Source organism: Haliotis rubra, unplaced genomic scaffold (assembly GCF_003918875.1).
Source record: "Haliotis rubra isolate DU_JTF1 unplaced genomic scaffold, ASM391887v1 Scf11, whole genome shotgun sequence".
In the NCBI taxonomy this organism is placed as follows: Eukaryota; Metazoa; Mollusca; class Gastropoda; order Lepetellida; family Haliotidae; genus Haliotis; species Haliotis rubra.
In genome coordinates this window covers 3,580,119-3,604,775 of record NW_025765003.1, presented here as the reverse complement: position 1 = coordinate 3,604,775, position 24,657 = coordinate 3,580,119, and the positions used below count along the sequence as shown (strand labels likewise).

Here is a 24,657-nt window from a genome sequence, read left to right as displayed (position 1 = left end):
ATTTGACACATTACGAAATCACGATTCCCAGCGTTATTTGGTGTATGTTTTCAAATGTTCAAATCGGATAATTACTACTCAGATGTATTGAATTTCAAAAATAGCATATTAATGATCACTGATATCAGGTTTTCATGAAATCACTAATGATAATTCTGAAAATACACTTGTAAACACGAACGCGGAAGTGCGCTTTCCGTCATATTGGATAGTGTTTACAAAATCAAGTTTCGCGGATGACGGTAATGAGACGCCAATTACATCACGTGTATATCACATTTAACTGCGACAAATGCATCACTGAATTCCCCATACATTTTAGAATCAAATTACTAATGGTCTTTGTCACCAATATCAACTGTCTTGATAAAATGAAACGAAAGATATTGAGTGTCAAAAGTCCAAACGAACGCTGTGCTCGAAAGGCTGCGATTGTAAAGAAAGACAAATTCCGATTTTATACTATGTAGCATTTTCTGAAATTTTCCGACATGCAGCCGTCTATTCATTGCTTGCAATGGCTCAATAGCTTTAGAATATGCATGGAAAGAGTATCGTAGCAAGAAATGGGAAATTAAAAAAGAAGCAATGCAGTCATTTGATATTTCATAAGAAATTGTCGAAGTGTCCGTGCAGCGTGACGCCATGACTGACGCAGAACGACAAAGGTTTTTATCAGCATTTCTGGCTTCTTCTCTTACTTACAATGAAAACGATAAAACATATAACAATACACATATAGTCAGGATCATTCTGATTACTTACATCTCATATTTATGTACAAACGATCCCTGAATCAAGGGAAGGGTCCTCGCAAAATCCTGTGTACCCTTGTCAGCGTGGCCGCCATTTTATAAGTAATCGGTCGGTGGTAGTGATGTCATACGTCAACATTGTTGTACATGTTAGACAATTTCTTTGAGGTGAAGGTCGGTTGAACAAGTGTAAACACAATCGCCCTATCCTTCCGATTACACTTTCAGTATTATGATGTATACTTTGCGTATCGTTCAGATATTTGTTCATCAAACTATTTTCAGTATATACATTTAGCCTTGTTCAATACCATATTATACCTGGATATAGGGTAGGCTTTTTATATTCTTTGAAAGTTTTTGATTGTTTGAATAATATTTACATAAGAAATTCGCACACGTAGCCATAACTGCAAAATATTTGGGTGTTGTGAAATACATGTATTATTTTTCATTTACGTTAAATTGATGCCAAACAGGTGCGCGTGTTGCTCACAATAAGATACGCAGTCAAACCGTCTAATTGTTGATATATTCAGGACACTATTTAATTGGTAAAATCATTCATTTTATGTTTGGTCTAAAGAGTGTTAAATTCAGACATAGAAGCCGAGACCTTTCATACAATTAATGGAATTTAGGTAAGATATATACTAATCAGCAAACCAATGTCGTCTTTTTCAGACGTCGCAAAATGCATATTACAAGCCATGACGTCAACTAAAATGTTGTATTATTATCAGTAATTTCAGTACATTTGAAGATATGGCTAGTACTCCGTTAATAATGATGCAAAATTAGTCAATATACATCTACACAAACAGGAGAATATGGGAATCTAAGAACTAACTTACATATCGGATAGGACCATCCAAATCGCTATTCTGCTTTCTCAAGTAGTACATTGCCATCTTTTCTTATAAATTGTGAAACTACCAACACGTATCCGCTCACATTGGGGAACTTTGTAATGGAATAGGTTGGTTCACCGTGAACACAACATAACGAAAATATAGCGTAAGTATCCACAACAACTTTTCTCCAAGTGATCTGAGTAACATTGACCTAGTGTTAAGCATAACTCAGTTATGCCCCCTTATCTTTTATACGTGTATGACCTCTCTGTCATAGAAGAAAATCCATTTTTGACACTTATTGCGAGTCATTTTTAATGTTGAGCGTCTAACGTTATGCATTAGCACATAAACCCAATTCACACACACTTATGTCGTTCAGATATCAGGCTGTATTTTCTTCGCTCACACTTTCTGTAAAGATGCCAAATTAAAAAAATCCTAGCAGAGTGCTTTTATCGGTGCACGACAAAAAGCGGAGAAATTGACAGTTTCTTAACGCCTAACAAAATTTTAGACAACATTTAGCAGTGTCTATTTCTCAAACCGCTGAGGTAGTCGCACTTATATTTATACCAACGGATATGAAGTTAAATATTCTACATTTCTGTGTAATTTTATAGCCGTACGCAGATCCAGGACCACGCGAGCGCAATTCTCGCACAACGTTCACTTTTAAAAACTTTTGAAAATGTGCGCCTGATAAAAAACTCGGCATCCAGTGCCGCCATTACAAGGCTACGCCTGGCTTACGCCTGCTGGGTAGGTGGCGTAAATATAGAGCGCTACGACTGGCGTAACTTTAACTACGTCTACTATGTGCATACCGGTTAACATTACGTCCGGGCGCACATTTTACTTACGCCCGGACTAGAATTTACGCCCGACGTGTGCATACGGCCACTGGTTGTAAGTATTGTATTCTGAGTGATTAGGGTCTTGCTTTTAGCAATATTTCAGCAATATCACGGCGGGGGACACCAGAAATGGGCTTCACACATTGTACCCATGTGGGGAATCGAACCCGTGTCTTCAGCATGACGAGCGGACGCTTTAACCACTAAGACCCGGGTTCGAATCCCCACATGGGTACAATGTGTGAAGCCCATTTCTGTGGCCGTATGCACATGTTGGGCGTAGCTAACGTCAGGCGTAACACACTACGTCGGGCTTAGCAGCGCCCTCCTCTTACACGTCATGCACAACGTCGGTTAAGCCTAGGTACAATGTGTGAAGCCCATTTCTGGTGTCCCCCGCCTTGATGTTGCTGGAATATTGCAAAAAGCGGCGTAAAACCAAACTCAGTCAGTCAGTTTATTACATCTATACTGTTAGTCAATCTGGTATCCCGAGCGAGCAGGATGTGCCGCTCGCAAGAAATACCCTAGCCTTGCTCCAAGGCTGTACTGAATGCTTAGGTGTATTCCCAGGAAGACGACCTTGTAATAAGGGATTAGAACTTCTTTGAGAAGCATTGAATACAAGCTGTAAAGATGAAGGAAACCCAAGTTCTATGGCTAGTAAACTTCTTTATTGCAATGAGTGCGACGTTTCGGTGTAGGTACTAACACCGTTATCAAGCAAGTGATCACTTGGTACTAACACCGTTATTGATTGATAACGGTGTTAGTACCTACACCAATAAAGAAGTTGACTATCCATAGAACTTGGTTTTCCTTCATCTTTACAGCTTGTATTTAATGCTTATCAAAGAAGTAAGCACATGGATGTTTAGGCAAGTCAAGATCAGCAGAGAGTATATATATGTTTAGAAATGTTCATTAGGGCTCCTTTGCCTTTAGGCAGGAGACCTATTGTAATCGTTCGTGTTTTTATTATTATTATTATTATTATTATTTATTCTTCCGCCGTATTTTGTAACAGAGCTACAGAGAGCACCGCTGGACAGAATGCCTTGACCAAAATCACCCAGATGCCCACCGAGGTGTAGATATCGCGCTTTAAAATCTCTAGGCTGTAGGCCCAATAGCAAAGGGCAGATAATTCAAAATTAATTCAAAAAATTTCAATTTCAAATTCAAATATCTCCAAAACTAATGCTCCAATGTGTGCCAAAGTTCTTGAGCAGATGCGCAATCAAAATGCCTACAATTTCGCCTGGACGGCTCAAGTCGCTAAAATGCACCGTTTGGACGCTATTTGGGATTGAAGTTTTTGTTGATGTTTTTCAGCAAAATCCTGACTGCATACCTCCCAAAATGTGCTGCACTAAAACTACAAGGGCTACGGCTTTCAAACGTTGCATACTTTGTGTCTATGCATGTTTCTACACAGTAGCATCGTCAAATGTGCCTATGTTTATATGATGGCCGCCATATTGGACGCTACTTTTGGGCAAAAGTTGTCTTCAAAAAACTTTCACGGGCTACTTTGCTATTTTGTGCCAAACGAAACTTACCACATACAACACTTTAAACCCTTGTTCTGAAGTTGCCTTTGGTTGTTGAACATTTTCTGTTCTTGGTCCTATGTCAAAAGACCCTGCAAGCGCTACGGCTTTCAAACTTTGAAGAGCGCCATAAAATTTACTGATCAAAAACATCTGTTCAACATTATCCATGTGGATAAAACGTATGGGAGCTAAAAGGGAAAAAAACTGTTTGAGACGTGCCCCAAATGAAAGAAAAAGAGTGCCAAACAAACTGACCCTCAACTCCATGCAGAACACGCGAAACGTCACGCAAAAAGTCTTCCAACAACGTACCAGTCATCATAAATAATGCTTACATTCAAAACCCCAAAGTTTGGACAGATTTAATAAAATAAGGACTTCTTTATATCACCGACGGCCCAGGGATACGTTGCCGAATGTGTCATAAGTTTCATCGACAGTCTGAAGGAAGGCGCAAGGACGATATCTCCTATAAAGAGACTACCACTGCAAAGCGTGGTCCACGTGCAGATATGGGAGACGATGTCAATTTCAATTGACAATGACGAGAGCTAGCGCTCCACAAAATTAAAATACACTGCAGTACAGGTGCTATCCCTTCATTGTAATTCAATCTTTTGTAAGGGTTATGTCTTTAGGCAGTATTTAAAGATTGTCAATGATTGAGCGTTCCGGGTCAGGGTAAAAGTTGTAGCTGTGGTCTAAGGGGGGAAACTCTGGTCTAGCTGAAGTAAGCGCTAGTAAAATCGTTCAACAACGACCAGGCGCCGACTTTGCAATGCCCGAAGAGTAATACGCTTTAGCTAACAATTCGGTGCTGTTTGCATGGATTTTAAAACTTCATAGGTGACCTGTATCGAGTTTAGGTGTATTTCCAGTATATATACCTGCTCTCGATTCACGAATTCAGTTGCAACAGATCGAGTGTAACAGTGTAATGGATACTGATGCAAAACTACTGAAGTACCTTAACTGCTGTGTAATCACAAGTTCACTTGCGTGAGCGTGAGTGTGAGTGAGTTTAGTTTTACGCCACACTCAGCAATATTCAAGCTGTATGTCCGCGGTCTGTAAATAATCGAGTCATCACGACTTGTCAGCTACATGTGACGTACATTGAGATTCACATAATGTCAGTCACAGTGAACCTTTCAAATTATATAGTTGAGGTCATAAAAATTTCTGTTTCTCTGACTGTTTGAACAAAGGGTTCTTCTGTTTTGATATTCATGATACCTAAGTGATATTATTTAATGTACGAAAATAGGTTTTGTGATGAGTTTATCGAAACTTAATGACCTCCCAGTACTTCCAGTCGAAGAGCATTCGACTAGCAGTGATATGATTCATATTAACTAATACCATTACTACATTCATGAGATATGTGAGAGATGCAAAAGGCTCCAAAGAAGTAAAGCCAAGGAGCCCGACATCGCTGCTCGCAGCTATATTTTAAACTATTATTAATTACCCAAGAGACTTATGCAAGTCTAGAAATTCCCCGAGGGTGTGCCGGAACTCCGCTCACCTCAGTTATTTCAAAGCCTGAAACTCCGCTCATTGCTGTCCTTGTGGTTATAGAGCGTGTATTCCGCTCACAGTCTATTTGGGGCGGTGGGCTAGCCTAGTGGTTAAAGCGTTCGCTCGTCACGCCGAAGACCCGGGTTCGAGTCTCCACATGGGTACATTGTGTGAAGCCCATTTTTGGTGTCCCCCGCCGTGATATTGCTGGAATATTGTTAAAAGCGGCGTAAAACTAAAAAACTCACTCACTCACAGTCTATTTGTTAATTATTGACAATGTGCATGAAACGTTCCGGAACAATGAAGGCGATGTGTCCCCAGAGAACTAATTCCCTGTCGACATACCTGTTGACAATCCCTCTGACTGCAGCAGTAGCAGACTTTTATCATACTAAGAGTAATCTTGGGTGAAATACCTTTGACACCTTGCTAGATATTGATCACAATCATTAACGGTAACTTATAGTTTAAGGTGCTATGCAAGATGCAGGTAGACGTCAGAAGATACCGTTTAACGTGACAAGAATCCGTTTACAGTGATAAGAAGTGGGTGATTATCATCAAAGATACTGGGGCGGTGGGGTAGCCTAGTGGTTAAAGCGTTCGCTCGTCACGCCGAAGGCCCGGGTTCGATTCCCCACATGGGTACAACTTGTGAAGCCCATTTCTGGTGTCCCCCGCCGTGATATTGATGGAATATTGCTAAAAACGGCGTAAAACCAAACTCAGCTCAGCTCAAAGATACTGTTTAAAGTGACAAGGAAACAGTTTAAGGTAACAGGATACCATGTAAAGTGACAGAAAACAGTTAACAGTCACAAGGACCAGTTTACCGTGACAGCATACAGTTTACAGTGGTGAGATACTGTTTATAGTGACAAGATACTGTTTACAGTGATAAGATACTGTTTATAGTGACAAAATACTACTGTTTATAGTGACAAGATACTGTTTACAGTGACAAGATACTGTTTATAGTGACAAGATACTGTTTACAGTGATAAGATACTGTTTATAGTGACAAGATACTGTTTACAGTGATAAGATACTGTTTACAGTGACAAAATACTGTTTATAGTGACAAGATACTGTTTACAGTGATAAGATACTGTTTATAGTGACAAGATACTGTTTATAGTGACAAGATACTGTTTACAGTGACAAAATACTGTTTATAGTGACAAGAAGCAGCTAACCAGACAGAAAACAGTTTACAGTGACAAGGACCAGTTTACCGTGACAACATACAGTTTACAGTGGTGAGATACTGTTTATAGTGACAAGATACTGTTTATAGTGACAAAATACTGTTTATAGTGATAAGATACTGTTTATAGTGACAAGAAGCAGTTAACCAGACAGAAAACAGTTAACAGTGAGAGGACCAGTTTACCGTGACAACATACAGTTTACAGTGATGAGATACTGTTTATAGTGACAAGATACTGTTTACAGTGGTAAGATACTGTTTACAGTGACAAAATACTGTTTATAGTGACAAGAAGCAGTTAACCAGACAGAAAACAGTTTACAGTGACAAGGACCAGTTTACCGTGACAACATACAGTTTACAGTGGTGAGATACTGTTTATAGTGACAAGATACTGTTTATAGTGACAAGATACTGTTTATAGTGACAAGATACTGTTTATAGTGACAAGATACTGTTTATAGTGACAAGAAGCAGTTAACCAGACAGAAAACAGTTTACAGTGAGAGGACCAGTTTACCGTGACAACATACAGTTTACAGTGGTGAGATACTGTTTATAGTGACAAGATACTGTTTATAGTGACAAGATACTGTTTATAGTGACAAGATACTGTTTATAGTGACAAAATACTGTTTATAGTAACAAGAAGCAGTTAACCAGACAGAAAACAGTTTACAGTGACAAGGACCAGTTTACAGTGACAAGGACCAGTTTACAGTGGTGAGATACTGTTTATAGTGACAAGATACTGTTTACAGTGACAAGATACTGTTTATAGTGACAAAATACTGTTTACAGTGACAAAATACTGTTTATAGTGACAAGAAGCAGCTAACCAGACAGAAAACAGTTTACAGTGACAAGGACCAGTTTACAGTGACAAGGACCAGTTTACAGTGGTGAGATACTGTTTACAGTGATAAGATACTGTTTATAGTGACAAAATACTGTTTACAGTGACAAAATACTGTTTATAGTGACAAGGAGCAGCTAACCAGACAGAAAACTGTTTATAGTGACAAGATACTGTTTATAGTGAGAAGATACTGTTTATAGTGAGAAGATGCTGTTTTAGTCTGTTTATAGTGATAATATACTGTTTATAATGACAACATACAGTTAAACGTGACACTACACCTTTAAATTGATAATTTACAGTTTAATGTGTTAAGAAACAGTTTAACCTGAAAATATACCATTTAATGTGTCAAGATACAGTTAAACGTGACAACATACCGTTTAATGTGTCAAGATACAGTTTAACGTGAAAACATACCGTTTAATGTGTCAAGATACCGTTTAATGTGACAACATATCCTTTAATGTGTCAAGAAACAGTTTAACGTGACAAGATACAGTTGTGTACGTGACAACATACCGTCTAATGTGTCAAGACACAGTTTAACGTGACGAGATGAAGTTAAACGTGACACCATACCGTTCAAGGTGTCAGGAGACAGTTAAACGTGCCAACGTACTGTTTAATGTGACAAGAGACAGTTTAAGGTAGCAACATACCGTTCAAGGCGTCAGGAGACAGGTTAACGTGCCAACGTACTGTTTAATGTGACAAGAGACAGTTTAAGGTAGCAACATACCGTTCAAGGTGTCAGGAGACAGTTTAACGTGCCAACGTACTGTTTAATGTGACAAGAGACAGTTTAACGTGAAAACCTACTGTTTAAGAAGTAGAGCGATTAACAGCAGTACGAGTCCCGTGGGGTACAAGATGTGCTGTCAATCAGTCTTCAATGTGCTGTCAATCAGTTCGCTGTGTGGCCCCGAGGACCAAAAACCGTTATGACTGATCTGTACTCTAACATGTCAATTATGAGAATGATATAAACCATTATTCAATATCATACAGTTATTTTTATCATGCACATATCAGAAGTATTTTAGGCTCAAAACGTTTTGATAGCCCCTCGTAATGCATACCGTTAGACAACATTAGACAGTGTTACATGCGTGTGTGTTTCTGTCTGTCTGTTTCCGTTTATGTGTTTAAAGTTTCGTTTCCAACTATTTCCGTTTTCGTTTAATTCTTTTTGTGTATGGATTTTAATATTAACTGCCTCGTCTAGCATTCTGACATTGTACCTCCTCATGTCACAGGGGCGTGTCACGCTTAGAAACAGCGTTAGAAAGACATATAGGTATATAGACCCTACCCTAGTACTATATAAAAGGATCCTCTTATATAGTACTAGGGTAGGGTCTATATACCTATATGTCTTTCTAACGCTGTTTCTAAGCGTGACACGCCCCCGTGGCTCATGTATTACCGTAGCTGTTAGACCTGTGAAGATCCGGGTTAGAATTGATCTTCAGAATCAGTAACCCATGTCGTAAGAGGCGACTAACGGGATCGGGTGGTCAGGCTCGCTGACTTGGTTGACACATGTCATCGTATCCCAATTGCGTTGACCGATGCTCAAGCTGTTGATCACTGGATTGTCTGGTCCAGACACGATTCTTTACAGACCGCCGCCATATTGCTTGAATATTGCTGAGTGCGTCGTTAAACCACAAACAAACTCACATAATCAGGTTGATTCGGGAATAAGCCCACAACTATGACCACAGGTGTCCTTCAGGTATAAAGGGACGTAACTCAGCGCAGTGCCCTCAGAAAACTGCGATATCAATTCCCCTTACTGTACAAGGGGCGGTGGGTGTAGCCTAATGGGTAAAGCGTTGGCTCGTCACGCCGAAGACCCGGGTTCGAATCTCCAATGTGTGAAGCCCATTTCCGGTGTCCCCCGCCGTGATGTTGCTGGAATATTGCTAAAAGCGGCGTAAAACCAAACTCAGTCAGTCAGTCAGCCCGTACTGTACCTTAGTCACAGCTATAGGAGCACTTGGGTCATAGATAGGAATCCAGTCTTAGGGACAATGTACCTCGTGAGACAGTGTCACAAGAGCTTGTCTCAATGTGAGGGTTGCAACACCGGGGAGCCTTGTGTGACTGGGCCACTGTCTTCCGAAACAGAGAACTCCCTCCCCGTCAGTTGGTGATGGAGAGGACTCCTGATGATCTCGGTGGCTATAATGTGTGAGTGTGTACTGCAACTGTTTGGTTGTCGGTTATACTTAGAATCCGGCATAATATGTTTATTTATTTGTTTGTTCTTTCTTTCGTGTGACTTTTTATTTTTTATTTTAACAAGATACTTGTATCTCATGTTTTATGTTATGTTACATTGTATTGTTATTTGATGCCAAATAAATGATACATTTATATATATTCTTCCAAATGTTGAAATGAGATGCCGATCACGTGGTTATACATCGTATATCTGTACATACCACCTGTACACATGACGTCACAATATACCATATACACTGATAGTGCACCACTTTACCTAGACTAACATATTTCACGGAAAAAAACCCCGGTTCACCTATAATAATCATAAAATATAATGAAAAGGAACCCAGAGACTCTCTTCATTTTGAGAAACTGTGGAAATCTTGCCACATATCCTCGACTTGCATGGGCTTTCTTGGATATAGAGGTTTCAGGGTCTGTATGACTGACATGGGCGGATCCAGGAATTTTGAAAGGTTCAGGGGTTAAAACCCTGAACCCCTTGGCTCCACCAACGCCAAAAAAAATTTTTCAATGTGGTCTTAAGTCATTTTCAAAAGGGGAGGTTCGAACCCCCTGAACAACAAACACACACACACACACCTTGGATCCGCCACTGACACACTACCACTGTACCGAGCCGTTGCAGGAACCTACGTTTGTGGTAAAAGGCGACGAACGCGTCGGATGATCAGGCGCGCTAACTTGATTGATTCATGTCATCATATCCCAATGTCATATGTCGATGCTCATGATGTCAATCACTGGCTGGTCTGGTCCAGACTCGAGTATTAATAGACTGCCGTCAGATGTAGCTGGAATATTGCCGAGAGTAGCGTCAAACAACAATAAAACCTAACCAACCAAACACTTGCAGAGTTGCATCTTATAGTCTGATAATTTTCATTATTCCTAAGATTGTAATTACTGTTGTCAGACACATTCCCTGGAACAAGATCACAGAGATTACTATCTCTGTAAATTGGTTTGTGTAAAGACTTTCAAATATTACGTAACCTAAGTGACAACCTACAAATATCGGCTCTTTACATTTAACTGATTGTTATGGCTGACAATAATTTGTTTTATTCATATGGGGCACTCTGGGAATATCATCCAAGGCGGATATATCGACCAACACGATATACACCCACATCCAGTGATTCAGACGCAAGTCTTAGCGTATACACAATCGACAATGCGAGACAGAATACCATCTCTTGTTTGGTGTGACTCAGCTCCAGCACACCGTCAGCTCCTTCACACTGTAACAGGATTCCCCTTTGTTACACTGCCCGGGTAATGGATAAGAGGGTTACACCTACAGGCTGCAAACCACACCCACCGCCATACCTATACAATGTATCACGATCACTTCTATATTCGGATACTGTACAGTTACCTAAGGTCCCAGATATACAAGAAATCAATGTAAGATCTTATTATAGGACACTCGTAATTCGATTCAGATGTTAACAATTCATTGTTGTATTGTAGAGTGGACCTATCCTTGCTGACAATTGTATTTTTCCGCTGTTTTGAGTTCGTTTCTGTGAGTATGTATATACCTAAGGGAGAAATCTGGCCTACTTACCTGGAAAAGAACTGTATGGGAGTGGTATGTGTATCAACTCTTTCCGTAATGGGTGTATCGTTGTTGAGACGCTCCCCATACTGATATGAGGTGAGGTGAGGTGAAATTGGGTTTTACGTCGTGCTTGACTATATTTCGCTCATATGACGACGTGCATGCGTGTGTATGTGTATGTTCGGCTGCTTGTACTAGCCCAGACTGAAGCTGGTTTTATAGTGCTAGCCCACTGAGATACCATGCCGCAGTGAAGCATGAATACCCCACTCAGACACATTATATTGACTCCGAGCCGACCAGTCCTTGATGTACCCATTAATGCCGAGCGCCAGGCAGGGACCAACAAGTACCATATTTTAACGTCTTTTGGTATGACGCGGTCGGGGATCGAACCCGCGACCTTCCGCTCTCCGGGCGGACGCTCTAACCACTGAGGCGGTCCATACTGATATGAAGTCTCGCGAGTTTATTGTAGATGTCGCGAGAATTGGATCATTGGATAAATCAGTTTTGAAATGCCCGTGCTTGTGACAGTGTTTGTTATGCCTTCATAGTTTTCTGTTAATTCATACATTATTTTACCAGCCCAACCTGACAATATACAGTGAGTGAGTGATCTCAACGTTTTTCTTCTCTATCGCGGCATGACGGTTATTGTCACTTGAAAGGTTTGACGTGTTTACCGCTTTGATGAGGCTTATAGTGAGTGAGTGAGTGAGTGTTGTTTGACGGGGTGGGGTGGAGGTTTGGGGGACACCAGAAATAAGTTTCACACATTGTACTCATGTGGGGAATCGAACCCGGGTCTTCGGCGTGAAGTACGAACGCTTTAAGCACTAGTCTACCCCACCGCCCCGATCAGACTGACAAGCACATTCATCAGAGCAAATGACGGCCCGCAGATGCCGTCACTGGAGGACTGACGTGCATGTCACTACAGGGAAGAGGCTGGGCTGTTTGACTGTGCACTGCACTGTTACACTGCACTGCCCACAGAGTTATTCAAACATGAACCGAAGCACCGCGGATGGTCAGTCTCACAGTCCCTGAACCATATTGCCCCTTTAGCCAAACACAAGTCTAGATTCTTCTCGGTATCTCCGTCTTAGTGGGGCTTCTTTTCAATTTAAATGTTTTTGCTTTGTTATTTCTATCAAGTTTCATATTTTCAGAGACTACACGGTAGTCTATATCGTCAACTGCTTGCTACCAGGTGGGTGATTTTATTTGACAGAACATTTAACAGTATTCCAGTTATATCATGGCGGGTCAGCTTAATGTGGGAGGAAAGCCCGAAGTACACAGTTCTTAGGCGATAAGACCCATGAAGGTCCGGGTTAGAATATTGATCTTCAGTAACCTATGCTTGTCGTAAGAGGCGACTAACGGGATCGGTCGGTCAGGCTCGCTGACTTGGTTGACACATGTCATCGTATCCCAATTGCGTAGATCGATGCTCGTTCTGTTGTCCACGGGATTGTCTGGTCCACATTCGATTATGTACAGCCTGCCACCATATAGCTGGAATATTACTGAGTGCGGCGTAAAACAATAAACCAAACCTCGATACACGCAGCTTAGAGGGCATGAACTGACAAAAATATTAATTTAGTTTTCCTGACCAGGCCTAAGATAACCGTTACATCTGAGCATCACTGCATTAAGGGTAGTGCGGTAGCCTAGTGGTTAAAACGTTCGCTCATAACGCCGAAGACCCGGGTTCGATTCCCCATATGGGCACAATGTGTGAAGCCGCCGTGATAATGCAGGAATATTGCTAAAAGCGGCGTAAAACTATATTCACAACTCAACACTCACTGCATTGATTATTTGATTAAAGTGAGTGAGTATGGTTTTACGCCGCTTTAAGCAATATTCTAGCAATATCACGGCGGAGGACACCACAAATGGGCTACCACATCCCTTTATACAACTTAGACCAACTAAAGAATATACGATCAGTAGAGTTATTATCACTGCTTTTATATGGTAACTGTGGACATAGATTCTTTCCAGCTTCCAAGCTACAGCGAAATGTGTCAAAAGTGAAAGCAAATGGCAAATGCTGGACTGCTAACCTCTTTGAAATATACTATCCAAACAAAGAAACGCATAGGCATTTTGTATTTTAAAACATCTATTAATTACCTATCGTGTTAAAACAATCGTCAAAATATGTAACAAGTGTTGATAACATGATTTTACACAATTGCATAAGTAAAAAATCGACTTTCCCTGAAAATGTTGATTTTGATGAGATTTCTTACAAGGATTAAAAAGGCATCGCCACAACGCAACAGAAATCACATTCCAGTTGAAATTGTGCAGCAAAGAGCATACACTGTCTGGCTATAAACATCCAGATTACTTTCGGAAGTCGGCATGCGTTTTGAAGGAGTTTCAAGGTCAAATCTCTACGCCACACCTTGACGCTGCGACACGGAACATCGCCATTGAAAGAATGCACGCTGGAGATTACAAATCTTCTGTTGCCAGGCGTCTGAATGTTAGTCTGAGCACGATATCACGGCTTTGAGCTCGTTACAACCAAACAGGTATAACAAATGACCGTCCCGGTATAGGCAGACTTCGAGTCACCACTGCAGCCCAAGATCGGTACATCCGGGTACTACATTTGCGTGATCGTACCGCCACGGATGAGAGCACAGCAACCAGGGTGCCTGGACTACGGAGGATATCCGGTCAAACTGTACGGAACAGGTTGAGAGAGATTGGACTGAGAGCTACCGGGATTTACTCGAATTACGCCCATGGGCTTAAAAACGAGATATTTTCCCGTTATTAAGCCCATGGGCCAAAATTAAGATTTCAAATTTTATTGTTTAGAGTGACGTCCCTTTGCAAAACCACATGGCGAACGTCAGCATATATAACGTTTGTAGTGCAGTTAGAGGTTTTCACGTGTACAGAACGTTTTGGAGACCCAAGAGAGGTCAGGTACTCTGTACTCAAATAAACAATCTCAATCCATATGTTTGTTTGAAAATATTTTATTCAGTGTTGAAATGGATTGGGCACAAGTTATGTAACTTATTACCGCCCGTTCCCATTAGAAACATGAACAATAATGAATAGACGTAATGAATGGACATAATAATATTAAGACATATTATTGATTAATCGAAGCGCTTACTTCGTACAACGTATTTATGCACATGTCTAAAGATATTTTCATTAATAGTATTTAGCAGAGCAGGGTTGCCGTAAAGAATGGTATCAATGTCTAAGTGAACTTTTGATACTTCAAAGTCTTGCTTCAGATCAAAACGGCAAATGACAAATTTTGGACATTTTAAGAATAAATGGTTAGCATCTTCCACCGGAGAACCGCAATTGCAAGCTTTACTCTCTGATAAATTAACACGAAAGAGATCTGTAATGAACTACACGAATGTCTTAACTTCGTGTGTAGTATACATGTATTTGTCTTTCTTTCACCAAATAGAAAATATTTTGGAACTTTGTCATTTTTTCCAGGTAACTTTGATTTAAACGATGTCCATAAACTTGCAGAATCATACATAAATGAGTTTTGGAGAATTGAGGTGCGACATTTAGGAACGATAGCAAGTATCCGGAGTTTTCTTTGTGTTCGTCTAACTTTCAATGGTAACCAACCAGCTTCACTGTATAAACTTTATCTTGAAGCGAATAAAGGCAATCCGGTTACAATTCTTGCTGCTTCAAGTTGTAACATTTCATGTTTATCACAAATAAAGCTAGGGCAATTATCCCAGACCTCAGATGCATATTCTAAAACGGCCACAGCTGGAATATTGATGAGTGCGGCGTAAAACTAAATTCACTAAAACTCAGCAGAATACATGATGAGACCATTTTGTATTATTTTAGCGTCCGAAAAAACAATCACACCGAAGTTTTGTTTATGTTGATGTTAATGTTGATGTACTCGTTCCAAATGTTCATTATTGAAAATCAAGTCAGGAACTTGTTTACAATTTCCATTTTTAAAAAGCATGAATTTTGTCTTATTCGGGTTAAACTTAACTAACCATTTGTCAGCCCATTCATTCAATTTTGCTAAATCATACTTAAGAGTAGCTTCTATGGTTTTTACATCTTTTCCTGCAACACCAATTGAAGTGTCGTCGGCAAACAGTCTTGTGACATTTGAGTTGAGTTGGTCATTACATGATGACATATACAAATACATGAGCATAATCAGATATCCAACATACCAGGATGTAACATAGTTAGACCAGTGAAGTATCAGCCTGTATAGGGTGTTGTATGTGGTGCGACACCCAACATATCATGTTTTACATAGCGCAACATGCAGCATACAGTGTTGTATATAGCGTCATATCAGACATAACATATTGTATATGGGTTCACATCCAACATATGCTGTATATTGCGCAACACCAAGCATAAGTTCTATAAAGTGTCATATCTGAAATATCGTATTGTATGTAACATATCAAACGACATATCATATTGTATATAGGGCCACATCTGATCTTTCCTGCTGTATATTGCATCACATCCAACATATCGTATTGTATATTGCGGTACCTCCGACATATCATGCTGTTTATAGCACTGCACCAAGCATACAATGTTGTATATTGCGCCATAGCAGACATATCGTATAGTATATGGGGTCACATCCGACATATGTTGTACATAGCGCAACATCCGAGATATCATGCTTTCTATAGCGTCATATCCGACATATCATAAAGTATATAGGCTTTATAGCATTACATCCGACATGCCATGTTGTATATAGCATCATATACGACATGTCATATTGTTTAAAGCACCACATCTGACATATCATGCTGTATATTGAATCACATCCCTTGTATATCATTGTCTATTGCATCACATCTGATCTATCATATTGTATAATGCACAACAACCAACATATCATGTTGTATATTGCATACACCTCAGACATACCATGTTGTATATAGCGCCACATCCAACATACCATGTTGTACATAGAGCCACACCCAACATATCATGTTGTATATAGCGCAACACCCGACATACCATGTTGTATATAGTCACGTCCAACATACCATGTTGTACATAGAGCCACACCCGACATACCATGTTGTATATAGAGTCACGTCCGTCACTTGTTGTACATAGTGTCTTATCTAACATATGTTGTATATAGTGCCACATCTGACATATCGTGTTGTATATAGTGCCACATCTGACATATCATGCTGTCTTATGTCACATCCAATGTGTATTGTATATTGCGCCACATCCGACTTATTGTGTTGTATGTTGCGTCATATACCCGCCCTATAATATATGTTCCCAATGTTACATCAGTGCACCTACAAATATGTTAACAAATTAATCAATACATAGCTAAAACAAAGATATTTTTCAAAAGGGGAAACAGATCAAGATTTTACAAAAGCGGTTGCTGCATACACCGGTCAGGTTTGAATACTGGGAATAATGGATGCCATTTATTTGCAAATTTCTTCATTTCATTCTTTCTTTTGGCAATGAAGCTTTCAACAGAAAAAAATATCTTTTAAAGTCTTTATAAAGTTCTTGCATTTTGGAATGTTGTTTTTCAAGGGGTCAGGGATTTTATAGCAGTTGGCGGATGGTACCCCGGGTATTGACATTATTACCCTCAGTTGCTGATACTAATGGGATTTCCTGTGGACTGTATGCCAGAATCTTGAAAATGACCGCACTTGTTAATGTCGTATACGACCATAGTTATCATGCAGCCAAACAGGTGTCAGTTTTTTGGGCAATCTTGAATAAATTAGTTTTTCGTTCTTTTGGCGTTTATATTTACCAATCAATTATTTCTTAAGGGTCAGTTTATCCAGACATTACAATAAATTGTGGTTTGGACAAGTAACTCTGCTATGGTTAATGGTAACACAGTGATATTATGAAAACTATGATGTGTGTGTGTGTGTGTGTGTGTGTGTGTGTGTGTGTGTGTGTGTGTGTGTGTATATGAAATCGGTCAATGAATAATAACAATTAAGATGCTTGTACAACGCCATACATATGTATTGTCAAAGTGCAATCGTCAAATAGTCTGTTCCATCCCACCGACTATCAATTTGAACTAAACGATTTAACTATTTGAACTAAACGACTTTCCTATTTGAACCAAACAACTTACCTTTTGATCCAAACGACTTACCTATTTGAGCTAAACAACTTACCTATTTGAACAAAATGACTTAACTAGTTGAACTAAACGACGTACCTATTTGAACTAAATGACTTAACTAGTTGAACTAAACGACTTACCTATTTGAACTAAATGACTTAACTAGTTGAACTGAACAACTTACTTATTTGAACTAAATGACTTAACTAGTTGAACTAAACGACGTACCTATTTGAACTAAAAGCACTGAAAACTTCTGACATGTTTCATATTTAGACACAAAATATCCACAAGACCATGACAGGAGGGATGACTTCAATAGTCAACTTTCTAATGATGTCAGCCTTTAGGGATTACATCTCACTACTGCTGCGGCACAACTGATTCGTAGATTTCAGAGAGAGTCAGGAGATTCTGCTCAAAGACGACATTTATTAGGGTTACAAGGTCTTACCACAGCTTGCAAAGTATTATGTGAGACATGGGGGTTATATTTCTATGTTTGACGCATCGCTGACCAAAATATTGTCCTTTGCAATTCCCTATCGTGACTTGTATCGTATGTCTTATTACTTTTTATTGCAATAAATTCTGATTTTAGAGTCTATACTCTCGCCAATCTGGTTAAATACATCCAGCCAAGGTGGGATTTTGTTGTCGCCATCAATGGTGGCGCACAAGACGTAATTATAGCAGACCTATAAAAACACCACAAATGACACCCTATACCTTGTAAATAAGCTTAACTCAGTCACTGTTCTGAAAAACCAGGTCTTAACACTAGAATGCGTGACAAAAGGGCGGCTTAACTCAGGATGTTAACATTTACATAATTACATTTTGCTTCTCTCAAAAGGTAAGAAAATATAAATTTTATTTTTGCACCCGACATCGAACTTTTGAACAAATTTCTAAACTGAATAAAACTGGGAAGCTACCACAAATGCTTACAAAACTCACTCACTCACTCGCCCACTCACTCACTCATTGTGGAACAGCAGATTTGAAGGAAATTTGAGATGTGAGTAGTTAATCTGAGTACATCTGGCACACCGAGACTGAGATAGTGAACTTTTGAAACTGACATTCGGTGACCGAGACAATGTTTTACATAAACTCGGAAAGAAAGAAATATTTCACATCACTGCTGAACACTGTTCCGAATATAACTTAGAAGCAGCCCAGGAATAAAGACCTACCTTTCTGCATTGTCTGTGTTAATCAAAACTCTATTTCATCAAAATTTATGTACAATTTCAAATCGATAATTATTGATAATTATTCCATCGACGATATTTCCCATTATGGATCTTTTAGCCAACCCTGTTTGTAGAAACTACAACCGACGTGCTAAGTTTAGATGACATCTGCTGTGTGCAAAAACTAAAAGCGATGTGCTAATTTCAAACGACATCTGCTGTATACAAGTACAGAGATTCCGCTGGTTATAAGTAAAGAAAACTGTTCAAGAAACATGTTCGTTTCCCAACACAGCTGAGGAGAGTTTTCATGTCTCGGCCCTAATATTTTTTCCAGGTGACTGCATAATTGATAAACACTATCCCGGGCTTATGGTAAACTTTCGGGATGTAAATCCACCTGCTGGAACATCGACCGAGCAATACCCGGGCCTGTCTTCGAATCGGAAACACGTAAAGGTCCGTCTGTAGAATAACAAACCTGATTTAAATGTTTTCATGTATTGTTGTGTGGTATCAAGACGGGTTATATATTTAAATATATCCTCTAATGACCATCATAAAGACATTTCCGTTCCTTTATACCCAGTGTATTGCCTGCAAATGTTCGTGGATTAAAAGGAAATAATCGGAAAACAAAGATGAATAATTAATAACCTGTTAGAGGTAAAAAATATAAATAATTGTAAGTGTGTTCCGAAAACATTACAAAAAGTGGGTTGTATGTTTTAAGTAGATTACAACATTCAACTCCAACAGTGTGCATATACAACGATCACCCGGTTCGAATTGGTCCTCAGCAACCCACGCTTGTCGTAAAAGGCGACTAACGGGATCGGGCGGCCAGGCTTGCTGACTTGGTTGACATATTAGGTCATCGTATCCCAGTTCCAAAGACCGATGTTCATGATGTCAATCACTGGATTGTCTGGTCTAGACTGGATTATTTACAGGCTGGCGCCATACAGCTGGAATATTGCTGGGTGAGGCGTTAAGCAACAAACAAACAACCATCCTCCCCAGGCAGGAGCGTCCACTAGCCTATGTCGTAGGATATGTTATATGTTCCTACGCCTTAAGTACATTAATCACTACACCATTTGTGTATCGTGTGTCATCTGAAAACTAAAGTTCAATTTCTCAATAAATGTATTTCCATTGACCTGATCTTTTAACAGGTACGTTCCCCACGCAGACTTCAACTTATACAAACTATTTTTTGTACGATTATTTTATATATTTTTGATGATCTTTTTCTATTTAAATTGAAAAAAGGGCTGAATAAAATCTAGGCTTGCTTCATTGAGAGCTCTACCATTAAAGTAAGGGTTGAGCGAAAAGAAAAAGATTATGGTTCAGCGGCAAGCTGGACCCACACTGTTCAAAGAGGAAGTGTACACGAAAAATACAAGCTTTTTCGTAAGTGAAACAAAATGGGATTTAAGAATTCTGTTAATATCAAAGTTTAGAAATATGTACTCATCTTTCTCACATTGAAAGTAGAACGCTTGTTGAAGTGTTATGCAATTATGAAGCGTGTGTTTTACGAACTAATCATGCGAGTGTTACCACCACCACCCCTTAGGTTACATGACGTAATTTGTGCCAATTTATTTAGACTGGTCTCCCGTCTATAGTAACAAAGCAATAGATACCAATAGTAAAATTAATCGTTTGGAAGAAATGTGTAAAAAGATGCACGAAAGATGCATTAAAAATGAAACTGTAAGCAGCAGGGTAGATTGACCATGTGTAATTACATTCATAAACCTCACCGAATATGTATAACAATTTTGACCTACGTATGACATGACGGTAAGCGACTTTCACCGACACGAAGACGCGAATTATTAGGGGGGAGACTTTCGGGGACTTTCGTTGATGCAGGGATTGTATGTGCATGCAAATAGTCGGAAGCATCTAGTTGTTACATCCTTTACGTTTTCATTGTAATAATTAGAAATGAGTACCGTTAACCTTGTACGTGAGTTTGCGACAATCATATAATCACGCTAGACGGAAACTATAATAAATTGTCTTGAAGGTGAGGTGAGGTGAAATTGGGTTTAACGTCGTGCTTGAGAATATTTCGCTCATATGACGACGTGCATGCGTGTGTATGTGTAGGTGCGGCTGCTTGTACTAGCCCAGACTTAAGCTGGTTTTATAGTGCTAGCCCACTGAGATACCATGCCGCAGTGAAGCATGAATACCCCACTCAGACACATTATACTGACTCCAAGCCGACCAGTCCTTGTTGTACCCATTAATGCTGAGCGCCAGGCAGGGACCAACAAGTACCATATTTTAACGTCTTTTGGTATGACGCGGTCGGTGATCGAACCCGCGACCTTCCGCGCTCCGGGCGGACGCTCTAACCACTACACCACGGAGGCGGTCAAATTGTCTTGAATGTGCCTACTCATTGTAATAGATCTACAGCATATCTGTTTCAATAAAAATATAAAAATGTCCGCTTCTTGGTTCCATACTCTTCCCATGTATATTCTATACAATCCTAAGCAAGTGCAAAACGCACGGATCTCGCGCAATGAGATAATGATACACAGGGTAAATTCTGTAAAAAATTCATGGTATTGTTTTCATTTCAGACAAGTGCTAATTTCCGACCGACGCGTTCGATTTCACACCTGATATATTTCGTTGATTTCACCTTGACACTTGGTATTGGTGACAAAGGAGCATAAACCAGTGGTAGAATGTGTGAGCATAAACCAGTGGTAGAATGTGTGAGCATAAACCAGTGGTACAATGTGTGAGCATAAACCAGTGGTAGAATGTGTGAGCATAAACCAGTGGTACAATGTGTGAGCATAAACCAGTGGTACAATGTGTGAGCATAAACCAGTGGTACAATGTGTGAGCATAAACCAGTGGCACAATGTGTGAGCATAAACCAGGTTGTAAAGAAAACCAAAAACACAGTTTCTTCAATGACGCGATGTAATCATCAGATGTTATCAAACAAGCAGTGACATTTAAACAGAATTATAAAAATCAGTCATTATAAGAACCAAAACTCAAAGAGTTTATAAAGTTTGTTCTTTATGGCGAGGATCGTAATTACATTTCCTGACGGATCTTTCCAACTGGCCTTCCCTTTGTAAATCTAACAGAAATGTTCCTGGAGAATCGGGTAGGTTTCCTTTTTGTGTCCTGTTCTCTTTTGGTGTCTTTCACAATGGATCTAACACTAGATGTGACCTTCAACTTGGTTTTATCTTTGTCTGTGGCCTTGGCCTTCACCAGGTTGTCACCGGAAGCACAGGAGTCTGTCTTGACATGTGAGATATTGCTTTGAACCTTGTCCTTAGACTTTCCTGTGTAAGGTCTTCGAGTCTTCCTTGGCTGAACTGGAGGACTGAGGCTGGGGAAACTTGTCTGCTTATTGCCAGAAGTGTGACAGGTCAGAGGGGCAGTCAGGCGCTGGAGAGCTGCCAGCTCTTCCTCCAGCTTCTTCCTCTGCTCCACCTCTGCCTGCTTCTCCTTCTCCCAGTCGCCTGTCAGCTTCTCAAGCGTCTGCCTCAGTTCCCGGACCTCAGCCTGCTCCATTGTGCAACTGAGACGATAGTTGAAATACTCCAGCCTATAGTCCTGTCTCTCCGACTCAGCCTTCAGCCTTAACACGTTCTCCTCCCGGAGTTGTCGGGCCTGTCGCTCGTTCTCCTCTCTCAGCTTCTGGTTCTCATTGAACAGATGATCGAGAAGACTGAAAAAAGATGTGTCGATATATTGTAATGTACTGAAATAACTATCGTTTCACAAACTCTTTTTTCTATGCAGTAATACTCAAATGGAAAGTCACGTGTTTTCACATTTTGCATGTTTTATGCTCCATACATCAGGGATGAGCAGCATGTGCTTCTCAGGGAAGTAACTGTAAACCTATATACATTGTGCTACATCTTATCACTGACAAATAAAAACGTGTGTCAGGTCTAGATTAAATTTCAGTATTCAGCAGCTGTCACATACACGACAAGAAGATATGAATCGAAACTGTGCCTACCTTTCCTCCAAATCCCCGACTTGAGATTTCAGGTCCATGTACTGAACTGTCAAGAGAAATAAAAAATACTACTTCAAACACAAGACGCTATTCAATCGTTTTTGAATGGGGTAAACATAAGCGGCTATTTCGAAAACTTGATCAGAAATGAACCAAAGGAGTTGGAAACTGAATCACCATTATTTACATCATCACTGCACGGGGTTACATTTGTATTTGATTAAATAACTAAAGTAAGACATTGCAGAAGTATATCCTGGTAACAAAACTGGATATTTAGACTAAAGTAATAATTCAAACACAGGACACTGTTCAACTGTTTGTGAATGAGGTGAACTAAATGACTGTTTTGCATTGATTCTGTTCACTATATCAGGATTAGAATTTCCTACCCAGTAAATCGTGATGTAGTTCTGGCGTTCTTGGACTGGGAGGGTTAGACTGACGCTCATTCGCCTCGAGTATGGGGGAGAGCACTTTCCTACTCTTCCGCCGTTCTTCTGGATACATCTTCATCTGTGGGAGAAAATATCTTAAATTGGAATCTTTGAATTTGAATAGTTGCATTGCAGACAGCGATTTAAATCACCCAGACCTAAGTTATGGATAAAGCGCTAATAGAGAACATCAGCAGAAGACGCAGTGATTCAGTTTATAGGTTTCAGATTCTGCCTTCTTACCTGATATTTGGATGAGATGAAGACTTGAGCAAACAGACACAGACCAGCAACAAATTTGAAGTTGCGCAAGAGCAACAAATGTACGTGTGAACACCACCAAGTTTTGTCGGTGACTGACTGGGAACCATCGATGTTGTCATGGAACCATTCTATGACGTCATATCCACTGTTTCGGTCTATGACGTCACATCCACTGTTTCGGTCTATGACGTCACTGTTAGTATTCGCTGTAGACCTTTAAAAGTTAAGACTGAGATCATTTTTGGTCTTAAATCCTGAGACTGCTACCTACCAGTCTTAAGTCCTTTTTTCAGGCGCACAATTTCATAAGGTTTGAAAAGTGAACGTTGTGCGAGATTTGCGCTCGCGTGGTCCTGGATCTGCGTACAGCTATAAAATTACACAGAAATGTGGAATATTAAATTTCCTATCCGTTGGTATAAGTATAAATGCAAATACCTCGGCGGTTTGAGAAATAAACACTGCTAAATGATGTCCAAAATTTTGCTATGCATTCAAAAACAGTAAATTTCTCCGCTTTTGATCGTGCACCGGTAAAAGCACTGTGCTACGATTTTTTAATTTGGCATCTTTACAGAAAGTGTGAGCGAATAAATTACAGCCTGATATCTGAACGACATAAGTATATAAGAAATGGGTTTATTTGCTTATGCATAACGTTATACGCTCAACATTAAAAATGACTCGCAATAAATGTCAAAAATGGATTTTCTTCTATGACGTCAAAGGACGACAGAGAGGTCATACGCGTATAAAGATAAGGGGGCATAACTCCGCTATCCTTAACACTAGGTCAATGTAACTCATATCACTTGGAGAGAATTCGTTGTGGACACGGACGCTATATTTTCCTTATGTTTTGTTCACCGTGAACCAAACTACATGTATTCCAATACAAAGTTCCCCAATGTGAGCGGATACGTTTTAGTAGTTTCACAAGTTATAAGAAAAGATGACAATGTACTACATGAGAAAGCACGTAAAAGCGATTTGGATGGCCCTATCCGATATGTAAATTAGTTCTTAAATTCACATATTCTCCTGTTTGTGTAGATGTATTTTGACTGATTTTGCATCATTATTTACTGAGTACTAGCCATATCTTCAAATATAATGAAATTACTGAAAAGATTAC

At 39.7% G+C, this 24,657-nt stretch overlaps 1 protein-coding gene across 1 annotated transcript; it reads right to left on the bottom strand.

The window, feature by feature from the left end:
- Positions 1-21,755: 21,755 nt before the first annotated feature.
- LOC124285706 lies at positions 21,756-23,621 on the bottom strand. The gene is made up of 4 exons (XM_046721985.1): positions 23,502-23,621; positions 23,214-23,337; positions 22,822-22,867; positions 21,756-22,521 (listed from the first exon to the last, which is right to left on the bottom strand). Exons 2-4 carry the CDS (start codon positions 23,335-23,337, stop codon positions 21,876-21,878), a joined length of 816 nt encoding a protein of 271 aa, XP_046577941.1. The 5' UTR covers positions 23,502-23,621; the 3' UTR covers positions 21,756-21,875.
- Between the last annotated feature and the right edge of the window lie 1,036 nt (positions 23,622-24,657).

Excerpts from the sequence above, each read along its gene's own strand:
- LOC124285706 (XM_046721985.1), bottom strand. The coding sequence starts at position 23,337 with ATGAAGATGTATCCAGAAGAACGGCGGAAGAGTAGGAAAGTGCTCTCC. Across the intron at positions 22,868-23,213 it reads ACTACATCACGATTTACTGG|TTCAGTACATGGACCTGAAA; the intron begins GTAGGAAATTCT and ends TTCTCTTGACAG. Across the intron at positions 22,522-22,821 it reads GTCGGGGATTTGGAGGAAAG|TCTTCTCGATCATCTGTTCA; the intron begins GTAGGCACAGTT and ends ATCTTTTTTCAG.